Source organism: Stenella coeruleoalba, assembly GCF_951394435.1.
Source record: "Stenella coeruleoalba genome assembly, chromosome: 7".
NCBI lineage: Eukaryota > Metazoa > Chordata > Mammalia > Artiodactyla > Delphinidae > Stenella > Stenella coeruleoalba.
This window is the reverse complement of record NC_137153.1, coordinates 110,439,332-110,465,408: the sequence shown is the minus strand read 5'-3', so window position 1 is coordinate 110,465,408 and position 26,077 is coordinate 110,439,332. Positions and strand designations below refer to the sequence as shown.

The following is a 26,077-nucleotide window of genomic DNA, read 5'->3' as shown; positions in this document are numbered from 1 at the left end:
ATTGGCAAAAGCTCCTTTCTCGCTAAATGCATGCATGTGTGCACACGTGTGCACAGACCTACATGTGATCAGACGAGACTGGACACGTTCAGGGTGGTATGGCCATAGACCAAACCTACGTGTGATGAGAGAAGAGAAAACATGTGCCACATACCTGCATTTCTCAGAAAGCGATTCTTATAGTCCTTGACAATCCTCGTGGTTGGGTTATAGAAGCCATCTCCGCAGTCATAACAGCCTGGAGGGATTTTTCTGGGCGGGTCCATATTGGTGAGTTGAGAGATACCTTGAAAGGATATCATGGATCATTAACTCACCACCAAGGCCAAACCCAGTCCCAACCTAAAGTCCACTTTTGGCTGGTTGCTTATGTGACAATCCGGCCCCATTTCTAGACCACACACTCCCTATCAGGGTACACAGCAAAAGTACCACAAACAGGGCCCCAGAGGAACTTCCTGAAAATGGCTCCATGAGTAGGTTCTGGGAAACTAAGTTGCTTGCATTCCTTGGCTCGTGGCCATGCATCCCTCTGACCTTCACTTCCATCATCACATCTCCTCTCCCTCTGCTTTTATCATCACCTCGTCTTCTCTCACTCTGACCCTCTTGCCTCCCTCTTATAACGACCCCTGTGATTACACTGGGCCCACCTAGATAATCCAGGATAATTTCCCCACTTCAAGGTCCTTGACTTAATCACATCTGCAAAGTCCCTTTTGCCATGTAAAGTAAACACATTCATAGGTTCAATGATTAGACATGGACAGCCCCCTATCTTCTTCCCTTGACCCCATCCTCTATTTCTAGGGACACCATGAAAAGGGCACAGGTTCTGGAATCAGAGAGACCCTGAGGATGTGTCAGAGTCGGCCACATAGCTAGAAAGGCATGTCTGGGAGAGGAATGGCATTCAAGGTGTGAGCAAAGGCCACAAGATATGAGCCTTCATGCCTCGCTCAGGAAGCCTTGTGGAACAGGGTGTGTGTAAGGAAAACAGCAGGAAAGAAACGGGTCACGGGGGCAAGGATCAGGTGATGAAGAACCCTGACCCAAGCTACAAAAACAGCTGCCAGGCATTGTGCTAAGTACTTGACTCCTACTATTTCGCTTACTCCTCAGAGCAACCCTGTGGTCCCATTTTACAGATAAGAAAACTGAGGCTCAGAGAGGTCAAATAACTTGCCCAAGGTTAGATACTGAGCTCTGTAGCCTATACGTTAAGCTGCTGATATCAGGGGAGGCGAGGGTCTGGGCACCGCCTCCCAGAACGTTGGAACCACCAGGAGTCGGTGTACCTTTAAGGTCATAACCCCTGTGTGTTGTCTCTCTTGGACGCTGAGGCCTGAGGAAAGGAGATAAGGTTGGAATAAGTAACTTCTCAGTTTCCTTCTACGAGTGGGTCTGTAATTCCCTGCCCTCCGGACTGAGGGCTGGATGCCTGCCGAGCGCAGCACACACTCACAGCTCAGGGTCCCGCACACAGCGGGGCTCTGAGGTTGGCTGGCGATGATAAGCAGGTACGCTATTGGCTGGTGGTTACTGAGCGCACACTCCGCGCCAAGCACTTTACAGCCAGTTCTCTCCCCGAAGCCTCCTGCCAAAGCCCATCTCATGGATGCCTTGCCCCGGCCCTAACAATGCCTGCTGCCGAGGCGGAGAGGGGGCTTTTGGAGAGGTGAGCAGAGTGCCGAGGGACCTGGGAAGGAAGTGCGTACTTGGGATAAGGCTGCTGAGCCAGGAGCCGCTGGAGGAGAAGGCGTGGCCGCGGGAAGGCTGTGCGCTGCCTCACACAGCTTTGGCAAAACCTAAGCCTTGTGAGAGCTGAGGGCCTGAGGCCGGGAGCTCTTTGCCTGCAGGCCTCAGCTGGGGTGAAGAGCTCATGACAAAGTCATCGCTAAGCCAGGGGGAGCCGTTTACAAGGTTCTCCCGTGGCATCCAGACTGGCAGCTATGTGAAGGCAGAGACTGTGTCCTCGAAGCTCTCGGTCCCCCAGGGCCCAGCCAATGTCTGCCACAGAGCAGGTGCTCAGGGAACGTCTGTGAACAGCATTGCTGTAACTACCCAGAGTGCACCCATCACCTCCTACTGTGACGTCAATATCATTGTCCCTGTTTGATAATAACTCTTTACCGAGCACCTCCTACGTGCCAGGCAATGTGCTAAGCACTGGGGACACACAGAGCCTTTGCTCTCGAGGAGCTCACAGTCAGCTCCTCGTGAGAGACACTCATGACAGAGCTGGGGGAGTGGATCGTGGCTGCTGTGATTTCTCACGGGGAGCGCTTGCCTAGTCTGGGAATTCAGGGAAGGGTCCCAGGAAAGGGGCATTAAGCTAAGACCTGAAGGGTGGGAAGGAGTTATTTGGGTGAAGTGAGAGGGTTAGAGCATTCCAGGCAGAGGGAAAGGCAAGAGCATGGTCTCTTGGAGGAGCAGAGAGAACATCCGAGAAGGGTAGGGAGCGAGGGATGAGGCTGGGGACCTCGCAAGAGCCAGAGCACGCTGGTCATTCTAAGAGTGTGGAACCTCATCTTCAGGGTAGCGGGGCGGCACTGGAGGGCTGGTGGCAATCAGATTCACGGTTTTCAAAGATGAAAGTGACCACAGAGTGGAGAATGGCCCAGAGGGGGTCAAGCGTGGATCTTAGGAGATCAGGTAAAGAAGGGCAGAGGATGGAGGTCTGGAATAGGGCAGCGGCAGAGAGGATGAAGAAACTCAACTTGGCACATAGCGGTACTTGGTAAATATTTGTTTAATGAGCAAATGGATATACTTCAGAGGCAGAATCCGTAGGACTAGGTGATGGATTGCACATGGAGGTATGAGGAGGCGGGATTAGGCTTATCTCGGCTGGGGGTGGGGGGGAGTGACAGTCTCTGGGGGAGCAATCCTTGGGGGAGAGGGGGCTGGTAAGGAAGGTAATGAACTCAGTGCAGATTGAGGGACAACCAAACGTAGGTGTTGGGGAAGCTGGATGCAGGAATCTGAGACTCAGGGATTTTGATTTCAATTTGATTTCAATTAAATGAAGGCTTAAAAGTGAAATCACCTTGTAGGGAGAAGGCACAGAATGATGACAGAAGAGGGTCTAAGCCAGAGAGCCGTGGGGAACCCCAAAATTAATAATCAAGGGGAGGGGAAGCTGCAAAGGAGACGGGATAGAAAGAAAGTGGGAGAGTGAGGTGTCAGGAAAGCAAAGGGAGAGAAGGAGTCTCACCTGGTCAGCTCTCTGATCCAGGTCACAAAGCCAGGCTTTGCACTGACTGACTCCGACCCTGAGCGCCTTCTGGAGGTTTCTGTCCTCAGGGAGGTTGAGCTGCCCAGGCTCATCCAGCTACTGAGTGGGAATGCTAGGACTCCAACCCTGACCTTCCAGCTCTCTGCTCTGTCAACTACACCACATTATCTCATGGTAGGATTTTTTTTTTTTTTTACAGTTTGCAACATCATTTTCCCACATTTGGATATGTCATCTGGGCTGTGCCGAAATCTAGCCTTTTGAGGTTCAGCTGACCTCACCCGAGTCTCAGAAACACAGGATGAGCCCCTTAAGCTGCTAGAATCCAGACTCTAGCCCCGCTGTCGCCCTCTGTGACGGAACTCGATTTTTGCAGGGATATAGCATGAGGCAGGGGACCTCAGAGAGGAAGACATGGGCTCCCATGGGAGCTCTGCCACTGGAAACATGTTTGGACTACGTGGACTCAGCTTCCTCCTCTGTGACGTGGAAGGACTAGGAAGGCAGACATGGCAGGGCCATCTGGAGATTCTACGAGACAGGGATTATAGAGGGCCTCACCCGGCACCCGATACACAGAGCACACGCTCCACTGGTGCTGGCCCACGTTGGTGCTACAGCTGATCTGATGAATGACAGCAGCTGAGATGTACTGTGCACCTACTGCGCGTGCAAGACACTGCTGTAAACACTTTACACGAGTGATCTTATTTATGAGACACGTGGGGTAAATGATGCTATTGTCCCATTTTGCAGGGGAAAAACTGAGGCACAGAAAGGTGGAGGCACGGCCCTTGGTCCCCGGCTGGTACAGGCGAGCTGAGATTTGAGGACTGGCCTCTCTGATTCTAGAACCTGGCGCTTCTGCATTCTGTGACCCTGCTCCGTACTCCTCCCCTTTGGGTGGGTTACTTCAGTGGCGCCACAGCCCAGTTATTTAGAACCATTTTTCACCTTCCTCTCTGTTTGGGTGTGAAGGGAAAGAAGGGTGCCTGGGTACCTGCAGGCTTCAAGCCGTAGCAGATCTCAGTGTAAAACCTCCGATCGTAGGTGTCGCAGTAATGCCAGTGCTCAGCGTCATACTGCAGCCCGTCGGAGAAGGTGTATGTGCCCTGGAAGGTAAGGAGCGCACGCACAGGTCTGAGGAGCCCACAGCCCACTTGCCAAGAAGGACGAAAGTCAAGGGAAGGGGTGGCTTTTCCATTGCCGTGGAAAAGAAGTGATAAGTATCACAGCTATCACAGCCGCGGTGATTAGGAGGCGTGGTTAGGAAGTCCTGGCACCCAAAATATGCAACTCAAAATATGCAATGCTGTATATTTAATAGGGTTGATTCAATGAAAGTCGGTGAGATAGTACATGAAAAGCATTTGACATAGGGCTGGCATATGGTAAACAGTCAATAAACGTTACTATTATTCTTTTATTCTTATCACGGCTTGAAAGTTCAGAGCCCTCAGTCATGGCTCTTTGTCCAAACATGTACATTCAGCTTTTGCTGCCTTAGTGCTAAAGGAAGCCTCAGGATGTAGACATCGCATTGGCCTGGGCATCAGGAAACATGGGTGGAAATTCCAATACTATTAATTCACTGGGTGACCTTGGGTAAGTCACATCCCCTTCCTGGGGCTTAGATTCTCCAAGCTGTAAAGCGAGGAGTGTTTCTTAACCTTTTTTTAGGTCATGAGCCAGCCCCTGTACACACCCATAATCCCACGAAAGTTACAGATCCTTTCTCTGGAGAAATTATAGTCACATGTACACAGAAGCTTTTGTATATAAATTGGGAGATTTCATTGACTCCCTGAATTCTACTTGTAGCCCACAAATCCCAGGCTAAGAACTGACTTAGATGATTTATCATGATAGTAATGGTGGAGTTAACATTTATTGAGTGCCTACTGTGTGCCAGGTACTGAGCAGAGTGCTCACATATATTGCCTCATTTATTCTCATAACCACCCTAGGAGATGCCTAGTACTCTCATGGCCGGTGGAATCATGGTCCCCCAAAGATGTCCACGTCTAATCATTGAACCTATGAATGTGTTAACTTTACATGGCAAAAGGGACTTTGAAGATGTGATTAAGTCAAGGATCTTGAAGTGGGGAGATTATCCTGGATTATCCAGGTGGGCCCAGTGTAATCACAGGGGTCCTTATAAGAGGGAGGCAAGAGGGTCAGAGTGAGAGAAGACGAGGTGATGATAAAAGCAGAGGGAGAGGAGATGTGATGATGGAAGTGAAGGTCAGAGGGATGCATGGCCACGAGCCAAGGAATGCAGGCAACTTCTAGAAGCTGGAAAAGGCAAGGAAGTGGATCCTCCCACAGAGCCTCCAGAAAGAATGCAGCACTGCTGACCTACTGTAGACTTCTGCTGTCCAGAACCATAAGATAATAAGTTTCTGTTGTTTGAAGGCACTGAGTTTATAGTAATTTGTTACAGCAGCAATATGATACTAATACAACCATTGTTCCAGTTTATAGACAAGAAACATGAGTCTCAGAAAGGGGAGGTCGTGGGCCCAAGGTCACACAGTTGGTGGCATAATAGGATTCAAATTCATCATGGCCTGTCCAGGAGCCCTTCTGGATCCAGAGGGAGAGGATTCCAGAGCCCTGAAGATCAAGAGGAGGGAGAAAAGGGCAGCAGAGGGGGAGGGCAGGGTGCGTGTCAGGGGGGCTCTTCCTGTCCGAGGCTTTCCCCTCTGCAGACTCCCTCCCCAGCTGATTACCTTTACAACCAATCCTTTCTCCCAAATGGCATCATATCGGCTCCCACCGGGGAAGTACAAGGTTCCTTGGCCATGAAACATGCCGTCCTTCATTTCCCCAACATACTTTGTTTCGGTAGGGAGGATGTATTCGGCTTCACCCTCCATCCTGTAAGGACAAAGGGAAGTCACTGAGCCCTCATGGCAGCTGGAGGATCAGAGCTGGCGGGTGCAGGAGAGCCAGCAGGAACCTCAGGGTCCTTGGACGTTACTGTCCCAGCAATATTCTGTTCAGAAACAAAATGTTTGTTTCCCTCAAAGCTCAAAAGTAAGAGGGGCTGTGTGTCGAAGGGGATGCAGGGTTTGGTCTATTTGTTCTCCCTCTCTCTCAGGTAGGGACTGTCCTGGAGTTTACACTGCCCCTGGAAGCCCCCCTTGGGAGGCCCAGGGAGGGGAACAATGCGTCCAAAGCCACACAGTAAGCACTGTGAAGCAGAGATGGGGGCCAGGTTTCCTGGTAGCTGATGCTGGGTCTTCCCCCTCCCCCACAACCAGCCTACCCCTGCCCATTGCGCCGTAAGTAGGAAACTGGGAAAAGTGTGAAATTTAGATAGGAAACAGGAATTTGAATCCTACTTCACCATGCTCTAGATGTATCATCTTGGAGACTTTCCTAAATCTCTCTGTTTTCCCTCCTTCCTTTGTTCCTTCCTTTTTTCCAAGAAATATTTACAGAACACCTGCTATATTCCAGGTGCCTTGCTGAGTCTAGTCTGTTGGATACAATACTACAGACACAACAGTGACCAAGGTAGATGCAGTCCTTGTCCTCGGGGAGCTCACAGTTCAGTGGGGGACACAGTTTAGCAGTTATATAATGCGTGGTCAGTGCCATGTAGAAGACAGGCCCCCACCTGAGCACGGGGCAGGGAACCAGCTGGACCACTTACTTCACGTGTGAAATGGCTGAGATTAATGCCCAAGATTAACCCAGATACTGGTAACAGTTTTCCTAGTAAAGGGCCTGACATATAGTGAGTGCTTAAGAAATATGCTTTCATTCATTCCTTCATTCCTTCTCCATTCTTCCCCACTAGCTGGAATTTACCTCTCCTAACTCTGAACTTCTTTGTGGTTTTGTTTGTACCTCCATTGGACGCCTTGCACTTTCTGCATTGCATCGTAATTGTATACCTCATCTCCCCTATTTAATCAAAGCTTCTTGAGAGGAAGACCTTGGTATCCTCAGCTCCTAGAATTATGTTTTTTTAAATAGGTGCTCGTGAACATCTACTAAGTAAGGAACGAAGGAAACAGAAGGGCCAGCGGACTTCCTGAGTGGATGACAGAAGTTGCTGCTGTGACAGAGGCCCCAAGCAGGAGAGCGCTGTGGTTAAGTCACAGCTTCTGAGCCGGGCAGGCCTGGAGTCCAGACCTGGCTCTACCTCTCCATGCCCGTGTGACCTTGTGTGACCTCCACCTTTCTAAGCCTGAGTTCCTCATCTGTAAAATAGGGATAATGATGACACCCCTGCCAAGTTGTTGCGTTAATGGCTATGAAGCTATAATAGAATTCCTGACGTATAGAAGACCTTAAAAACCATTTTGCTTTTACTTTGCTGCAAGACACAGAAGGAAAGAGAACTCCTCTTCTTCTTTTTTATTTCTTAAAATTTTTTTTTTGGCTGCATTGGGTCTTAGTTGTGGCACGTGGGATCTTCGTTGAGGCATGCGAGATCTTTCGTTACTAGCGTGCGGGCTTCTCTCTAGTTGCGGTGTGTGGGCTCCAGGGCGCGTGGGCTCTGTAGTTGTGGCACCCGGTTCCAGAGTGCGTGGGCTCTGTAGTTTGTACCGCACAGGCTCTCTAGTTGAGGCGTGCAGCTCAGTAGTTGTGGCACGCGGGCTTAGTTGCCCCGCGGCACGTGGGATCTTAGTTCCCTGACCAGGAATTGAACCCACGTCCCCTGCGTTGTAAGGCGATTCTTTACCACTGGGCCACCAGGGAAGTCCCTCCTCTTCTTCTTTCCTCTACCTCTTTGCTTGAGATCACATCTGTCATTTCTAAACATAGTCTCCATCTAAGCCCTTCTCTGAGATTTGGCATCTCCCCTCTTATTATTTTTTTTTACTGCAACTTGGACACTATTATTCAGACCACCTACAGACATCTCCAGCCCACCCCAAATAGAACTCATCCTCTCCTCCCCCAAAGCAGCCGAATCTTCCAAGTTCAAAGCCTGGAGGTGGGCTCTGGGCTGGGATTGGAAGCAGTCTCTGAGTGGGACCAGGAGCCAACCAGCTGCCGACTCCTGGCAATGAAATCGCCCAACTTCTAAATTTTTCTCTTTCCTGCAGCCCCACTGCCTCTGCCTTGGCCCGGAGACCTGGTGCCTCTTACCGAGACAGTGGCAATGGGCTCTGACCTGATCTCCCCACCTCCACTCTGCTTCCTTCCGTCCCTCTTTCCATCCTTCTCTTCCTCCTCTCCCTCTCCTTCCCTTCCGTTTTTTCTTTTATTCATTCAAGGTGAAAAGCCTTCATTTTTTGTATGTATTTTTTTGGCCATACCATGCAGCAAGTGGGATCTTAGTTGCCCCACCAGGGATCGAACCCACGCCCCCTGCATGGGAGTGCGGAGTCTTAACCACTGGACCACCAGGGAAGTCCTGAAATGCCTTCATTTTAAATTCAAAGTAAATTAGAAAGAACAAAGAGAGCTACTTTATAATGAAGACATCAATCCTTAACAAGGATATGATGACCATATCTCAAATATTATTCATTCATTCATTCTCTTATTCATTCATGTGGCTAACATTAACTGAGTGTGTGCTAGACAGATGTACTATGAGGAGGGATACAGAGATGAAATAAATTAGATTTCCTAATGCCCAGCACTACCAAGGGTCTAACAGTGGCTCTTCCCACCCACAGAATTGTGCATGGTGTTCAAATCTCTCTAAGTAAGAGCACAGCCCCCCTGTCTAGCTTGGGCTCCCACTCTCCTCCAGGCACATTCTACACTCCACCCAAACTGAACTGCCTGCTCTTTCCCTTATAAGCCCTCTGAGCTATTGCTCATGCTGTTCCCTTTGCCTGGAAGCATTCTTCACCTTGCATCTCCACCCACCTAGATCCTACTCAACCTTCAGGGCCCATTTCAAATATTGTCTCCTCCATGAAGTCTTCCAGGACTGCTCCAACTAGATGCATCCTCTACAGGGGCTCAGCAGCAGGGGTCTATAGTAGAAAGCACATGGGCTCTGAAGTCAGATCTGGTTTTCATCTCTGCTCTGTCAAATGCCAACTAGGTGACTTTGAGCACATTATATAATTACCTTGTGCCTCACTTTTCCCATCCGTATAATGGGGATGATTATATCTATCTCATAGGGTTGCTACGAGGAGGGAAATATTCAAGCAAAGCCACTATCTGAAATTATCTTCTCATTTATCTGTTTGTTGGCAGTATACCAACTAGACGATACGCTTCACAAGAGCAAGAATCTTGACATTTTTAATATTCTTATCTCTATATCTAAGACTGGCATTTAACAAACACACATATATACGGGTATACATGGAATGGATGTATCTCAGCTCTGCTGTTTATTAGATATGCGTCCTTGAGCAAGTTACTTCACTTCTCTGGATCTCATTTTCCTGAATTGTAAAATGGGAATAAACGTTCCTATCTGAAAGGGTTGTCCTGAAGTTTAAAAGGCATAAAGTTTGTGAACGTGTCTGGTACAAAGTCCTTTGCAGAGGCAAAAAGACCGCCGGCTTTTCCCAGTCACGGATGTTCAAGACATAGTGAATCAAACGAGGTCCTTACCTCCCATCTACAAATTCCCCAATATATTGGCTCCCCGTGTACTCCATGGCGCCTGCCTCTAGCTTCCGGCCGTTGGGAGCCCAGAGTCTCGGTGTTTCCCGCCTCACTATGACAACCAGAAGGGATAGGCGGAACCGAGGCGAAGCCCCACCCCCAGGGTCCGCGGAACTTCCTGGCTCTGCGCATGCTCTGTGGCTCGCTGTTGGGCAGAGCAGTGCGCCTGCGTGCCGCCGCTGCGCATGCGCAGACGCTACGTGGCCCACGGCAGTCGGAAGGGGAGTTCAAGGAGACGTGGCCGACGCGGCAGCGGGCACCTCCTCGGGGTCGGGGCTACCGCCGTCATGCCCGGGATAGTGGAGCTGCCCACTCTGGAGGACCTGAAAGTGCAGGAGGTGAGGCTCGTCCGGAGGATAGGCAAGCGGGGCACAGGGCTACAGCTTCCCGGGCCTGGGCCCAGCCCTGCTTGCACTCCGCGGACCCTGGGCCCCGGATCCCCCATCCCCACCCCATGCCCCCAACACTTACACAGGTTGACCCTTGGAGGCCTCCTGGTCAGCTCGGGGAGACCCATCCCTAAGTAGCTCGAGAACTCTCCTCCCCTTCCCCGCAGCAACCTGCGTCTCCTTTACGTGAATAATAGTACTTTTTATTAAGCACCAACCAGGGTCACTTTACTTACTTCATGTCACTTAATACTCAAACCTCCTTGCGAAGTGAGTGTACAACCCCGGGTGCTCCAGTCGAGAGAGAGAGAGAGAGAGAGAGAGAGAGAGAGAGAGAGAGAGAGAGAGAGAGAGAGAGAGAGAGAGAGAGAGAGAGAGAGAGAGAGTCACCTTAAAGTAGCATCGTCGGTGCAGAGTGCATTGGAGTGGAGCTAGGAAGCCGCAGAAAAAGGAGATGATATTGGAGAGTGAATTTGCTAACAGCCTGGGAAAGTGTTTGGTAATAGGACATTTAAAGCATTCATTTATTCAAAAACTCTCATTTGAATAATTACCCATACACTGGAAAATAAGAGAGATAGTCCCTGTCTTCATAGAGTTTATAATCTAATAGGGAGACAGAAACATAAAGAGGCAATTACAGTACAGTGTAGTTAGTGCTATGAGAAGTGAAGACCGATAATACTAATTACAGCAGACATGATCAGGCCTTTTCTAGATGTCAGGCAGGTTGCTAATTACAGACATTAATTCATAGGGTCCTTCCAGCAACACTGTAAGGAAGGGTATAATCGATCTCTCCATGTTACAGATAAGGAAACAGGTCCTGAGAGAAGTGATTTGCCCAAGGTCACGTGGTAAAGCTGGCATGTGAACCCAGGTCTGATTTTAAAACCCATGCTTTTAAACTACCATATTATGGGCAAAAGCTCAAAAGAGCGAGAAGGCTTAGCAGAACCTTTTGTATTTTGTGTTTTGCTTTTTGACATGACTCTTTTGTTGGTGGAGAGCAACAGTTGCTGAGCCGGGAGAGGTACCTTGGGCTGAGGCAGGGCTGGAAGCGACTTTCACAAGGCCAGACTGAGCAGTTTGGACTTCATCCTGTAAGTGAGGTGGTGGGGAGAGGTGGAAGATTTTAAGGCAAAAAAAGTGCCAGGACAGGACTGGATAATGAGGCTACACTGGAGGAGAGGGAGGGGACGATGAAAAATTACATGCCAAAAATTATATCCCAGGCCCTGTGTTAAGTGTTTTACCTGCATTATTTCACTTCATCTTATATGCCTGTGAGAATGGCAACTATTATTATATTATTTTAATTATTATAATAAAGTGACATGTACCAAAAGTTGGGGGTGGGGACGTGTGGGTACTGCCAACAGACAGTTTGTTTCTTGCCCGACTGTGAAGCTGGGTTAAGACTTTGAGCTGCTGTGTTTTTCACTGGCGCTTTAATTTGGTTCAGCAGTCATCTGAGGTTCTGCTTCTTGCACGTGTTCTATTTCTGGAATAAATTTGCCTTTAGAGTTCACACAGTTGAATTGAGGAACAGATAATTACATAAATAGCTAAAATACAAAACCAAGTATGATTAAATGCTACAGAAGAGGGGCAGACATGGTTTAAGAAGAGAGGGTAGGATTTGAAGTTGTATCTAAATTCTAGGCCTAACTCTTCGGTTACCTCGATGAGTCACTTTTCCCATCTGCAGACACAGTTATTTTATTTGTAAGTTCTCTGAGGCTATGAAGGGAACAGAGAAAGCACTTCTTGGGTATAATGTAAGACTTGGCTAAATGTCATTTGAAGAATGGCATTTACAGGCAGAGATGGAGAGAAGAACTTTCTAAACAAAGCAGGATCTGAGCAAAGGTAAGCAGGTGAGGCCAAAAATGGGTTCCAGGGAAGTGAGTTCAGTGTCCTAGAGGACAGCCAGCACCTTTTTAAAGTCTGGTGGGTGAGAAGGCCGGAAGGATAGTTGGGATCCGAAGGGTTTGAATACTTAAGTAGAAACTTAGGCCTTATTCTGCTGTTAAGCCTGAATCCTTCAAGGGTTTTGTTGCTAATTTGTTTTAATAACAGAGTAAAATAAGAATTGTCTTTTAGGACAGCAGCTCTGTGAAGATGGTTGGAAGAGAGGAATAAGAAAAGCAGGAAACCAATAACTGAGGAAGATATTATTGACCCCCAGCATGATTGGTGACTGTGCTTACAGAGAGGAAAGAATGCATTTATCTAGAATTGATCCGACTTAGCAATGACTTAGATATCAGAGGCAGCAAAGGTTGAGGAATCGGTGTCAGATTTGCAACTTGACAGAACTGGGGAAGCCAGAAGGAGTGGGTTTGAGAAGCAAGTTAAACCCATTTTGGACCTCATTGACCTTCGAGTTATATGACACATGCCTATGGAAAAATAGTCAGAAGCTTTGGGCAGGAAAATCCCTGTACACATTAACGATTTTGAGTAAAAATAATGGCCAATATTTATGATGTGCTTCTATGTGCTAGGCACTGTTCTTCGTATCTTTAATGTGTGTTAACCCTGACAACAGTTCTATCAACTAAGTACTATCATCCCCCATTTTACATAAATTAAGCAAAATACAAAACCTAGTATAAATTAAGTACTACAAAAAAAAAAGGTGCAGATCTGGTTTAAGGAAGAGAGAACAGGACTAGAAGACTGCTCGTAGATTGTGGGACTTTTTCTGCCTCTGTTTCCGCACCTGCAGACCATCTAAACCTGCTGTGCAGTGAGGCTGTTATGGGGACAGATGAGGAAGGGCATTGAAATTCTGTGTTCTTTGAGACAAAGGGAGCTGAATGAATCTGAGAGGGTATTCACAGTAAGCAGCTGTGAAAGGCTGTGGCTTCTGTTGGAACTTGTCAGTATTAGTGAAGAAGCAGGTGAGGGGTGGTGGTGACATCTGAAGTTCTTTGCCTCCTCAGTGATGCAATGGGGAGAGGCCTGATTGGAGGTCACACTTTCTGGTGCTAGTTCTGCACTTGCCACTGACTTGCTGCGCCATCTCGAGCACATTGCTCCTTTTCCTTAGGAAATAAATTCAGTGAGTGGTTCTCAGCCTTGATTTCCCTGTGACAGGGCGTGTTTTATGTGCTCAACAACATGGGCATAACCTAGACTGGGATAAGACCTCTACACTTGTGGGGAAGTAAAGCAAAGAAAGCCATAGGCTTTTGGGGGCGTGATAGCTGTGAAGGCATCGGAGTAATTAAATCAGCCATTTAAAGATGTTTTAAGACATTTGACAAGGAAATAAATGCAGCTAACTTAATTTTTTAAATATATTAAGCTTTAAAAAAAGTTTGCGTCTTGATTTTTCAGTCTCCCAGCTCTTTACAGGTAATATAGCAAGCAAACGTGTACCACTCAATTAACGTAAGTAAACTATTATCAAAAACTGGAATACAAAATTTTACAGATTTTTAAATGAGCATATTAGAATTGTCATGGCAAATTTCACTTACATCCTAAATTTACCTTTGCTTTGATAATTGGAACAGTTGTAATATTAGTAGTCATAGTCATAACTTTATTCTTCTCTTCCTATAGTGTGTAGATGAATTATCTCTTCATCTTTCCTTGCCTTTTATCTTATTACAAATATTAATAATTTAACCTAAGCTGTGTGAAATTCCTGAAAAATGAAATTATAAAATTTTTATTGTTATAAAAATAATAATTATAAAATTATTCTCATGTAAAAGTTCTTAATACATATTTGCAGATCAAATCCAGGGGTATCTTAAGGCATAATGCACTAGGACAAACTAGATTTTATTCTAGGTACAATGGGTCAGTTTTAGAAAATCTGTTAATACTCTACATTTATAGATTAATGAAAAAGAAACCTGAAAATTTCAGTCTTTCCTGGTGGAGGAAACAACAGTGCAACAAAGCCATTTATGGTTAGAAAGAAACTTCCCTAATGAGGAACGTCCAACAAGTATATCCCAGACACCAACAGCCAATATCATACCAAACTACTTTAAAGTTTAGAACAAGGCAAGGACGCCTACTGCCATTGCTGTTTGTCTGTATCATCCTGGGAAGTTTTGGTCAGAGCATTAACATAGGGAAAGAGAAGAAGAAGGAAAAAAAGATATAAGTGTCAGAGAGGAAGGGAGGCAGTTTTTATTTGTAAATGGAAGCTTCTCTCTTAATCCTCTTGAGTTTCCTATTAGAACTGACAAGAGTTCAGTAGACTATGGCTACAGAGAAGATACAGTGTAAAAACAAGCAGTAACCAACTTGAAAATCTAAGGGGAAAATGTCCCATTTAGATAGTACCCAAAATGTGAGAATGCTGAGGAATAAACAAGAAATATGCAAGTTTCCTGTATGAAGGAAACTGTAATTTTGACCAAAGAAAGTGAGAATGAGCTAAATAAATGGAGAGACGTACTGTGTTCTGGATGAGAAGGCATCATTCATGTATTCTTAACTCTCTTGTAACTGTTACCTCCCCTGCTGCTGGCACAGAGTGAGTGCTTGACAGCTCCTTGTGCTGGGGCGCCGTTTTGGGTGCTTGGTGGACCATGGTAAACACCACCTTAATTAGTTTAACTTAGGGAGAACGGACATCTTTACAGTAGTCGACCTCTGTTAAAAACAAAATGCCAGGGCTTCCCTGGTGGCGCAGTGGTTGAGAGTCCGCCTGCCGATGCAGGGGACACGGGTTCGTGCCGCAGTCCGGGAAGATCCCACATGCCGCGGAGCGGCTGGGCCCGTGAGCCATGGCCGCTGAGCCTGTGCATCCGGAGCCTGTGCTCCGCAACGGGAGAGGCCACAACAGTGAGAGGCCTGCGTACCGCAAAAAACAAACAAACAAAAAAACCCCAAATGCCTACCCTCTTGGAGCTTACGTTCCAGTGGTCACAGATAGAGTGACCACTGGTGCTAGCTTATCTAAGATGATTAGGGAAAGACTGAGATAAAATGTGAGCAGAGACCCAACAGTGTAACAGTGCCCTTTCCTTCCTAATTTGTTGTGTAACTAGACTTAGTACAATTCCAATGGGAGTTATTGGAGCAAGGGTGTTCATCTGTAAGAACAGCCAGAACGGTTTTGAAAGGGATGAATAGTGAGGAGGATGGTCTTCCCAGACAACGAACAGTAATTCAAACATGTGCTATCAGCACAGGAAGAGGTGGTGCAGAAAGGAGGCTACAGGACCCCTGCTGCAGCAGCTGCTAGACAGGCTCTGGGCTGTACCGTGAGCTGGCTGTGGCTACACTGTGCTTCTCAAGAAAATGTGCTGGGGTGCAAGTGAGTGAGACTGACACTGTCGTAGGGATGGCTGCCTTGGATACACTCTATAATTTTCAAAAGTTCACAGATTTGCTTCTTTATTATCAATAATAACTTGCTAAGCTAGATGCTCTTACTCATCCCTTCCAGTCTCTAATCTTCTGTGAGTCTGTCATCTTCTGGGAATCTTATATATCCTCCACTGTTACTTTTATTCCTGGAGAGGAGACTTGTCAGTGCTCCTCAGGGTTGGTTCCTCCCCGTACATCCCAGAAGCCTCCATCTTCTTCAGAGCTCCACTTTCTCTCTCATAAAGATCTAAGGATTCCATTCAGGCTGCCATTTCCTTATGTCTAAAATGGGGATGGGGATGGTAATATCAGCCTGATGAGATTATTACGAAGGTGTGGAAAATCATACATGTGAAAGAGCTCTGTGATCTCTGAAGCACCGTAGATCATAAGGGATTATTACAGAGTCCCCTGTCTTTAGTGTTCTTGACAAAGTCAGAACGGGGCTACCTTCATGTTCCCTCTATCTTGACCAGCATGAGGTGAGGGTAAAGAAGTGGTGTCCTGGTACAAATCTGGTCCTTCTCCTCTGTTCCTCTCCCCAGGTGAAAGTCAGTTCTTCTGTGCTGAAAGCTGCGGCCCATCACTACGGAGCTCAGTGCGATAAGCCCAACAAGGAGTTCATGCTCTGCCGGTGGGAAGAGAAGGACCCGAGGCGGTGTTTAGAGGAAAGCAAGCTTGTCAACCAGTGTGCCCTGGACTTCTTTAGGTAAGATCTTTTCACGTCAGTGCCCGCTGGTTGCAACATCAAGGTATGTGTATCTCGGTGAACATCCAGCTAATTAAATGGAAGGATAAGTTTACTAATTTTAGTAGGGAATGGAAGGCTTTGCAGTCACGTAGACCAACGTAGAGCACACAATGAAGGAGAGTTCTTTCTGTTCTTTATTACTTGGCACTTTTTTTTTTTTTAAAGTATAGTTGACATACAGTGTTGTGTTGGGACTTCCCTGGCGGTCCAGGGGTTAAGACTCCATGCTTCCAATGCAGGGGGCATGAGTTCCATCCCTGGTCGGGAAGCTAAGATCCCACATGCCATGTGGCCTAAATAAATAAATGAAATTACAATGTGTTAATTTCTGCTGTACAGCAAAGTGATTCAGTTATACACATATATATTCTTTTTCATATTCTTTTCCATTATGGTTTATCACATGATATTAAATATAGTTCCCTGTGCTATACAGTAGGACCTTGTTGTTTGTACATTCTATATATAATAGTTTGCATCTGCTAATCCCAAACTCCCAATCTTTCCCTCCCCCATCCCGCTTGGCAACTATAAGTTGGTTCTCCATATCTGTGAGTCTGTTTCTATTTTGTAGATAAGCACATTTGTGTCATATTTTAGATTCTACATATAAGTGATATCATATGATATTTGTCTTTCTCTTCCTGACTTACTCAGTATGATAATCTCTAGGTCCATCCATGTAGCTGCAAATGGCATTAGTTTATTCTTTTTTATGGCTGAGTACTATTCCAGCGTGCGTGCGTGCGTGTGTGTGTGTGTGTGTGTGTGTGTGTGTGTGTGTGTGTGTAGACCACATCTTCTTTATTGATTCCTCTGTCAATGGACATTTAGGTCACTTCCATGTCTTGGCTATTGTAAATAGTGGCAAGTTCTTTAATCTCCATGAACCCCAACTTCCAAATTGTAGAGTAATACCTATCATAAGATTGTTGTGAGAAATTTGAAAAGGCACATAAAAACAGCTTAGCACAGGGCTTGCTTATAGGCATTTACTAGATTGTTATCATTATCATTACTACAGAACACACAGTTATGATGGAAAGGAAAGGTGTTCAGAGTCAAGTGTTGAGGTAGGCCACTGTACTTGATATATAAGTAAAAAAAATCCAAATTGTGGAAAAATGTTTTAACCATATTAGTCAGAACTCTATTAAAAAGGACAGAAACTCAACTCAGAGGGAATTGGCTCATGTCACTGTAAAGTCCAGAAATAGGATTGGCAGGACTGGATTAAAGGGCTTAAATAATTTCACACCTACTTGGTATCTTTTGGCTTCACCTCTTATCCCCCACCCCCAGTTTCTTAGTCCTGCTTTCTCTGTCAAATTCATTTTCAAAGAGACCCTCTCCTTGCTTTAGCAGCAATGGCCACCAGCCAGTCCAAGCTGCTGTGCTCCTTGCTTAGCAGACCCAGACAAAGAGTGCCACCCAGTAGCATGAGCAGTGGTCCCTGGACTGAGTCTCATTGGCCTGGCTGGTCAACTTCATGTGCATATCTTTGAATCAGTTGTGTTTCAGGAGATAAAATGCTGTGAGTGGTCAGGTCTAAAGTGGGGAGTAGACTTAGATTCATCTAAATCACATTGCCGAGCGATAGGGAGGGGTTGTTCCCCAAAGGAAAATTCGAAGGATGTTCCAGAAGAATAGAGAATGACTGCTGGCTAGGCAAAACCTTACAATGACGCTAGAGGAAACAAAAATTGCTTCACACAATAGCTACTTTCCTTCTTTCTCGCTTCTGCTGTCTTTGTCCACGTGCAGAGATATTTTTGTGCTTAAAGTCATGGTGTGTGCACATTTGAAAATTCATTTTTTCACTTGAAACTATTGGAAACATTCTTTCAAGTTGATCTGTCTTCATGATCATCATTTTTCATGGCTGTGTAATATTCCATCAGTAGATAAACCAGCCATAATTTTGTTATTAAACATCGTTATTGATTGTTTTGGATAAATCTGCAGTGATTACGTTTGTGTAGAGATCATTTTCATTTTATAATTAATTCCTTGGCATAAATTTCCCAGCAGTGAGATTATTCTTTAAAAGGTTTTGAACATGATTTATGGCTCTTGAATTACAGTTGGAAGTTGGGCCAGTTTATGCTGTCCTCAGCCTGTATCCTGGTATCCGTCTCCAGCATTGCATATTATTTAAATATTTGATAGGTACAAAGTGGTGTTTTACTCTTGCTTGAATTTGCATTGATTTGATTGCTAATAAGGTGGAATGTGTGTTCCCTTAAAATTTTTTTATTTTCTAAGAGAACTTTGGCAAAGTATTTTTCCTTTGACTCAGAGGGAGCATGTTTAAGTGGGAAATGTTTGGATTTCACAAGCTTCTGAGGTGCTGAACTAGCTTGCTGTAAGCACTAGTAGGTAATTGTCTATTAGTGTGGGTGCCAGGGTAACAGAGCCCAGGACATAGACCTAAGTACCAGAGTGATGGTTTGCAGCCTTTCTTCCGCTGCAGCATATTGGAGGAGTCCAAAACTCCAACTGGACACGGTTGCTCACCACCATCGCGATTCTTAAGTCGAAGCTAGGGGGGTGCAGTTTTGTGTACCGTAGAAATGCAGGTCGTTGAGGCTAGAGGTAACCCAGAAAAGCTCCCGAGGCTTTGACATTCCTTCTTCCTTCCTCTTAACACATCCCATCACCCCCAAGGCTATACTCAAAATAGCTGCAAAGGGGGCTTCCCTGGTGGCGCGGTGGTTGAGAGTCCGCCTGCCGATGCAGGGGACGCGGGTTCGTGCCCCGGTCCGGGAAGATCCCACATGCTGTGGAGCGGCTGGGCCCGTGAGCCACGGCCGCTGAGCCTGCGCGTCCGTCCGGAGCCTGTGCTCCGCAACGGGAGAGGTCACAACAGTGAGAGGCCCGCGTACCGCAAAAAAAAATACCTGCAAAGGTATAAGAAACTGGTGCCCCATGGTTGCCTCCCAGGAGGGGAACCGAGCAGGAATGGAAAGCCAAGTTTTCTTTATGTATTTCCTTCGGCCACCTCCGAGGTTCTTCCCGAGATGTGTTAAATACGATTCCTGTGTTGAGTGTAGCTAGATTCTTGGAGTGTGACAAGCAAATACTTCATTATTATTCCACCGGGGGAAGGAGGTGCTCCACGCTTCTTCCACTGCTTCAAATATGGCTTTTACATAAAATAACAGTATTTTATTCTCGTTTGACTTTGCATTTATTTGATTACTAGCAAAGCTGAATGGTGAGAGAAGGGGAATTTCGCGAAATAATGGAGGCTTATCCCTTTTATACACAAAAGTTAGTTTTTCTTCAGCCATTTCTGGTTACCACAAAATGAATTATATGCTATGTTGCTTCTTAACAGAGAGCAAATATAATTTAACTTTCTTCTTAATGACAAGGATTAATCTCTGTTTTTGTTCAGTGCCTGAGTAGAATGAAGTCTTCTGAGCTTTGGAGGCGTGCGGGGCAGGTTGCCTCTACACTGATCGACCCAGGATCAGAAGATCCTTGTTAGTTTGTGAATTTGCTTTTTATAGTCTGTCTCCTCCTTTGTCAATGTCTGTCACCTCTGACTTCTGTCAGCATGCCCATCTCTGAGTGCGCCTCCTTCTCTTCTAAATTTGCGAAGTGGGTAATCTTTAGATTGGATCTAAGAAGAATAAATAGGTCCCAAGTGAGGAGTTCTAAGTGAAATATATACGCTTAGACCACAGTCTTTTGACATTTCTATTCATTTGTTTTTGCTACACAAAGAAATTAGGTCTTATTCCTCAGAAATCTTTTTTTACGTATTGTCTCTCAACCTGAGGCTCTGCAAGTGGTCTTGTAAGTGAGGTAAGCGTACTCCGTGCCTTTCAAAAAGCAAGGCTGTGTGTATGAGGTCTGCACCAAATTTTTCCCCACTTTTTTGTTTTTCATCGTTTTGCAAAGAGCTGCCCCTGATCAAGCCCTCTTTTCCAGGCAGATAAAGCAGCACTGTTCGGAGCCTTTTACAGAATACTGGACCTGCATCGATTACTCCGGCTTGCAGTTATTTCGTCGGTGTCGCAAACAGCAGGCGAAGTTTGACGAGTGTGTGTTGGACAAACTGGGCTGGGTGCGACCCGACCTGGGGGAGCTGTCAAAGGTAACACAGTTTCCTGCTGCTCTCTCCCTCTCTCTCTCTCTCTCTCTCTCTCTTACTCGCTAAGGGTGGGGAAAGGCAGGGGATGGAATGGGTCTTCTGTGAGTACAGATCTGATGTGAGAAATCCAGACTGACCAGTCAGCTTCATTAGGGAGTGGTTATACACAGTCCAGAGGGAGTTTATTTAATAGAAGTGTTCCTTTAAATAACTCGCCCAGCATGTGCAGATTGGTTTTTGATTAATTAGCTAACTGAAGAACAGAAGGGAGTAGATGAGGATAAACAAAATGTTAGGGGCACCGTCAGTTGAAAACATTGAGTTTATTGTGGGGAAATAGGTTTGAGGTGATGCCACATTTTTCAGGAACATACCTGAGATTAAAAAAAAAAAAAAAAAGTAATGCCTATAGTTTAAAAAGCTTGTTTTTCTGTTCTTTCTCCCATATTTCCTGTCTCAGTTGTGACACCACCATCTGTTGAACCCTCAGAGGGAGAAACCTGAATGTCTTTTTTCTTCACTTTGCACTCTTTCTTCCTTTATCCAGTCCTCAGTTCCTGTAGCATCTCCTGGAATATTGGTTTGAATCCTCTCACTGTCCCCCACTTCCTGGACAGGAGTTCTTAACGGGGCTACATGAATTCCTGGGAGGGGAGGATGGATCACTATAGGCGTGATCTGTGTGGAAAATAAGTCAAAAAGCACTTTCCTTTAAAAAAAAAAAAAAACAACTTTTCAAGGGGACTCCTATTTGCTTGCAAAACAAAGCATCCCCTCCGTATCCTGACATGCCACAGCCCTTTGTGATCTGACCCATCCCTGGCTTCTTAAGCGTTGTCACCCTCCATGCCCTCTGGGAAGCATAGGTAGCAAGGCATGGAGGGAAGAACTCTGGTTTGAATGGAGGCTGAGAGTGGATTTGAATGGTAGTTTCCTGACTTAATTGCTATGGGTCCTTGAGCAAATTTCTTAACATTTCCTATCCTACCCCATTTATAAGATGGGACCAGTCTTAATCCCTGTTTTTCTGTGAGGATTAAGCTACGGAGCCTGTGTGAATCCCCAGCATAGCACCTGGCACATAGGTCCGCAGTTAATGTTCGTTCCCTCCCTTTGTGTGTGGCATCTGTGGATAGTTGGTTCTTAAGCTTTCTGCCATAAGTAGAGGAATGGTTAAGCAATTTTTTTGTGTGTGTATCTGGCATATCTTTACTTCCGATATCTTCTTTGCTGCACCAAACAAATTATTTTATTTATTTTTATTTAAAATAAATTTTTATTGGGCTTCCCTGGTGGCGCAGTGGTTGAGAGTCTGCCTGCCGACGCAGGGGACACGGGTTCGTGCCCCGGTCCGGGAAGATCCCACATGCCGCGGAGCGGCTGGGCCCGTGAGCCATGGCCGCTGAGCCTGTGCTCTGCAACGGGAGAGGCCACAACAGTGAGAGGCCCATGTACCGCAAAAAAAAAAAAAAAAATTATTGAAATATAGTTGATTTACAATGTTGTGTTACTTTCAGGTGTACAGTAAAGTGATTCAGAGATATATATATGTGTATATATATACACATATATATATTTTTTACATTCACTTCATTATAGGTTATTACAAGATACTGAGTATAGTTCCTTGTGCTATACAGTAGGTCCTTGTTGGTTATTTATTTTATGTATATAGTAGTGTGTATATTTTAATTCCAAATGAACAGATTATTTTCAATAGTTGATAATTCGGAGTTGGAAAGTGGTGGAACTTTTACATAGAATCGAGAAAACTACCGTTTCTCATTTCTGTCTCACGAAAGGAGAATTTACAAATCATGTTGTTAAGAAAGCATTTTTATTCCTGAATCTTTGTAATAACATTTTTAAAAACCTGTAAAAGGAAAACGTACTGTTATCTGAACTCTCTTCAAAAGTGTATTTCTTTAAGAGGATTCTCAGCTTTAGTTATACTTAAGTTCAGTATTCGGTCTCTTTCTAAGAACGGTCATAATTGGCTGGACAAAGCCTCCATTTTAGCGTCATTCACTTGTGCATTCTGGTTCCACTGGCTTGCCCTTCCCTCCTGTTTGCCCCCAGTGAATTCATACTCACTCGTCCAGTCTCAGCTCAGGTGTCAGGTCTGTCTTTGAAGTTTCTGGCTCTCCTAGGCAGGATTGCTCTCTCTCACCCATAATTCCATTGTGCTAATAATATTAATATTGAAAATAACTAACGGAGCACCTGTTCCATACATCAGGTGCTTCATGTATATTACTCTAATAACCCTAGGAGCTACTACTAGCTCCGTTTTACAGATAGGAAATTGAAGGTTAAGTCAGGTGCCCAAGGTCATTTACTTAGTAATTAGTTTGACCACATGCTTCTGCTCCTTTTCTATTTTGAGTGTGGTGCAGAAGAGGAAGTTGCTTTATTGTCCTTTCCCAGTAATTTGTCCTTTAAAGGGGTCCTTTTATTTTTTCTAGATTTATTGCATAGACATCTTGAATTCCTTAAAGGAGCTTCAGATGCCAGCTGGAGGCATTTGGAATACTCTGTCAAGCAGTAAGGAACCATTAGTGATCTCTAATTATAGCAGAGAGATGAGAAAACTGTTTTAAAAGCAAATAAAAAACTATTCTGGACTTGTAGTCAGAAGACTGGGGTTCCAGCTCCAACTCTTGACATTTGCTGTGTCTTGATCTTAGACAAGCCAGCCATCTCTGCTCCTCTTCCATGAACTCGAGATAATTATGCCTCAGAGGGTGGTTATAATAAGAATTATGTGACTGTGTCCATGAAAGCTCTGTTCACAATAGATGGTGTTTGAATTTGTACATCTGGGAAGATTGATCTGGTCACAGTATGTGGAGTGGCTTAGGAGGCCACCAGATAACAAGACTACTGATAACCACGGCCTTCTGTCTTTCTGCCTCTCTGGGCCTGTTTCCTCATCTTTAAAATGAGAACAATTTCTGCCGGGTTTCTGATGGAGACTTCTGTGGGTTTCAGTGGGTGTCAAACGCCGTCCTCCTCTCTCCCCGGGACCCCAGTTGGCTCCCTCTCTCGCCTGGCCCATTGGCTCAGCGCCCCCGTCTAGCTTCTGCTCCTTCCGGCCTGGCCTGCAGACGTGAGTAAGTTACTTCCCTGCTCCAGTGGCACCTGTTGCCCTTGGGTTAAAATTCAAGCATCTTTGTGTGTCGTTCATCACCTGGCTTCCATATCTCAGTGTCGAGCATTCTGTGAGAGCACGGGCTTCGGAGCAGGCAGATCTCACTTCAGGTCCATCCACCGTTAGCTGGGGGGTCCCAGTGAACCTGCAGGTTGACCTCCGAGGAGTGTGAGAGTGAACTGGAGTAACGCGCTTGGCGTCACCTCTAACAACAGGACGTGCTTGGTGAGGGGCCGCCTCTCCCTGCGCTCTGCGCGCGGCCCGTGCTTCGGCTGCCCCAAGGCCGCGCCCCTGTCTCGGTGTGCACTGTGGGCTTCCTGGAAGGGCTTTTCCTCTCCAATCTTCCTGGTTGGCTCCTGCTCACCCTTCAAGAGGAAAGTAAACGTTGCCCCCTCAGAGCCAGGCCGAGGACGCGTGGCCGTGCGGAGGAGGCCTTGCTGTCCTAGCGCTCATTCGTCTCTCGGTCACCGTGACCGCTTAGGAAGGCCTGGGTGCTTTTCCGGGCTGACTCCTTCACTGAGGACAGTGTGAATCGTGCTCTCTTCCGTACCCCTAACTTCTTCCATGTGGAATGACACAAAGTAGGCCTTCTTCGATGTTTATTCAGGGTAAGTGTGATTTGCTAGGGCTCTATGGATGGGGAGTGACTGAGGCAGCCAGGGCGGAGAGGAGACCGCGGGAGGTGGGTTCATGCTCACAGCTTCTCCACCTGCCCCTCAGCTCTGCTTCTCCTCTTTTACCCGCTGCAGGTCACCAAAGTGAAAACAGATCGGCCTTTACCAGAGAATCCCTATGACTCAAGAGCAAGGCCAGAGCCCAGCCCTGAGACGGAAGGAGATCTGAAGCCCGCCAGACATGGCAGCCGCCTCTTTTTCTGGACCATGTGAAGATGGGTCCGTGGCCCACACCCAGTCATGCACCCAGGCAGCGGTGATGAAAACTCTCCTGTAGTTTCGTCAGCCGATAGAGGGCTCTTTCCAGAATCACAGACATTAACAAAAACATTAATTTATGTGACTTGGCAGTTATTCTATACCGTTTCCTGCCCATTAAAAATTTTAAAGGAAACAGTTGTATTTTATTATGTTTTATATAACCTTTTGGCCTTTAAAGATGACTTCCCCTTGCTTTTTGTGCTTGTGGTCCTGCCTGTTCCTTTCTCTTTGCTTCAAGTAGGCATTTGCCAGTGTGGCAGGGGCGCCGTGCGGGGTCACAGGCAAGTGGCTGTGAAGGGAAGGCTTTGTCGCCTGCGGCGGCGCCTCGGGGCCCGCGTGGGCTCACACATTTTGAAGCCTCAACTTTCTTTCTTCCCATCCAACCTCTCCGACAAACAGAGTTCCCTGAAGGTCACACAGGGAAGCATCCAGGGTAGGAGAAGTACAGAAACACGAGCCTCGTGACTCAGGCCGTGGGCGGGGCTCCTGGCGTGGTCTTCTGCAGTCTCGCTCAAAGTTCCTTAAAGAACCAAACTTCCACCACTTCCCCTTGATAGCCCATCCTCAAGCATTATAACCCAGATGTTTTTCCTGATAGACAAGGGAGTTGGAGGCTGAGCTCCCAGCTCCAAAGCCAGGAAGTCGGGAGGTCTGAGTGTCAGTTCCAGCCTTGGGTGTGTTTCTTAACCTCTTGTGAGAGGTTGAATTTGAGGACAAACTAAAGGGAACGTGCTTATCTACCTCCTGGGCAGGTTAAAGCCACAAGTATTTATAAAGCTCTTTGGTTCAAAGCACTGTTATGTCTTTCTTTTCCCTTTCATTCAATTCCTTTTTCACTACTAGGCTATTTCCTCTCCATCTGACTGGGGGTCACTTTACACCTTCTGGTCGTGGCCTTATATTGCATATGACCCTGCGTAAGTCTCAGCTCCCTGGGCCTTGCTTTCCCATTTGCAGAGCCCTGGAAAGCAGAGTTGTGTGGAGTCTTTATAAAGGCCTTTCCAACTCCTAGATACTTGAAGTGGGGAGATTGCAGTGAGGCATTAGTCTGTTGCCCAAAGTGTTAGGACAGAACACAAAGCATTGGAAGATGCGCCTTGCCCCCCACCCAGTTCTGACCCCTCATTTGGGAGCATTTTGGCTAAACCTTACTCGTCTGCAAAAGCTTGCCAGCCACCGTTGCCTTATTCTCCAATTTCAGAAGAAAAAGAATAGATTCTTAAATTTTTAAAACAGCTAAGGCAACACCCGTTAACCCCTTGCGGGCCCAGTCATTGGAAGTCATCCCTGGTGGGGAAAGTACAAGCAGGCCTGCAGATTTGTTCTTATGATAACCTCAGACTATGTGTTGCTTCCTAGGTTCTTCCTGCAAAGGAAGCTGGGACTTGCATCAGTAATAACAAATATTCATTGAGCCCTGTGCCTTGTGCCCAGTGCTTGACATGTGTCAACTCCTTCAATGCTCAGAGCCCTTTGAAAGAGTTTCTGATAAGTCGTTTCACAGGTGGAGGAGCTAACGCCTAGGGAGAGGTTAAGAAGCCCCATTCCTCCTTCCTATATGA

At 46.2% G+C, this 26,077-nt stretch overlaps 2 protein-coding genes across 2 annotated transcripts in view; one reads left to right on the top strand and one right to left on the bottom strand.

Moving 5' to 3' along the window:
• The window catches only part of MORN5 (MORN repeat containing 5), a gene marked incomplete at its 5' end in the record, with an annotated part of 33,497 nt that extends 23,663 nt beyond the window's left edge, over positions 1-9,834 (bottom strand). The window contains 4 exons of the mRNA XM_079926739.1: positions 155-286; positions 4,239-4,437; positions 5,974-6,121; positions 9,788-9,834. Of these exons, the coding sequence (XP_079782865.1) occupies positions 155-286; positions 4,239-4,437; positions 5,974-6,121; positions 9,788-9,834 (526 nt within the window). The remainder of the gene's footprint in view (positions 1-154; positions 287-4,238; positions 4,438-5,973; positions 6,122-9,787) is intronic.
• A 193-nt stretch (positions 9,835-10,027) lies between these two features.
• On the top strand, positions 10,028-24,641 carry NDUFA8 (NADH:ubiquinone oxidoreductase subunit A8). The gene is made up of 4 exons (XM_079927280.1): positions 10,028-10,179; positions 16,122-16,285; positions 20,267-20,432; positions 24,330-24,641. Exons 1-4 carry the CDS (start codon positions 10,129-10,131, stop codon positions 24,465-24,467), a joined length of 519 nt encoding a protein of 172 aa, XP_079783406.1. The 5' UTR covers positions 10,028-10,128; the 3' UTR covers positions 24,468-24,641.
• Positions 24,642-26,077: the final 1,436 nt, after the last annotated feature.

Bases quoted from the DNA above. Each gene is read 5' to 3' on its own strand.
- NDUFA8 (XM_079927280.1), top strand. From the start codon at position 10,129: ATGCCCGGGATAGTGGAGCTGCCCACTCTGGAGGACCTGAAAGTGCAG. The intron at 10,180-16,121 runs GTGAGGCTCGTC...TCCTCTCCCCAG, and splicing joins AGGACCTGAAAGTGCAGGAG to GTGAAAGTCAGTTCTTCTGT. The intron at 16,286-20,266 runs GTAAGATCTTTT...CCTCTTTTCCAG, and splicing joins TGTGCCCTGGACTTCTTTAG to GCAGATAAAGCAGCACTGTT.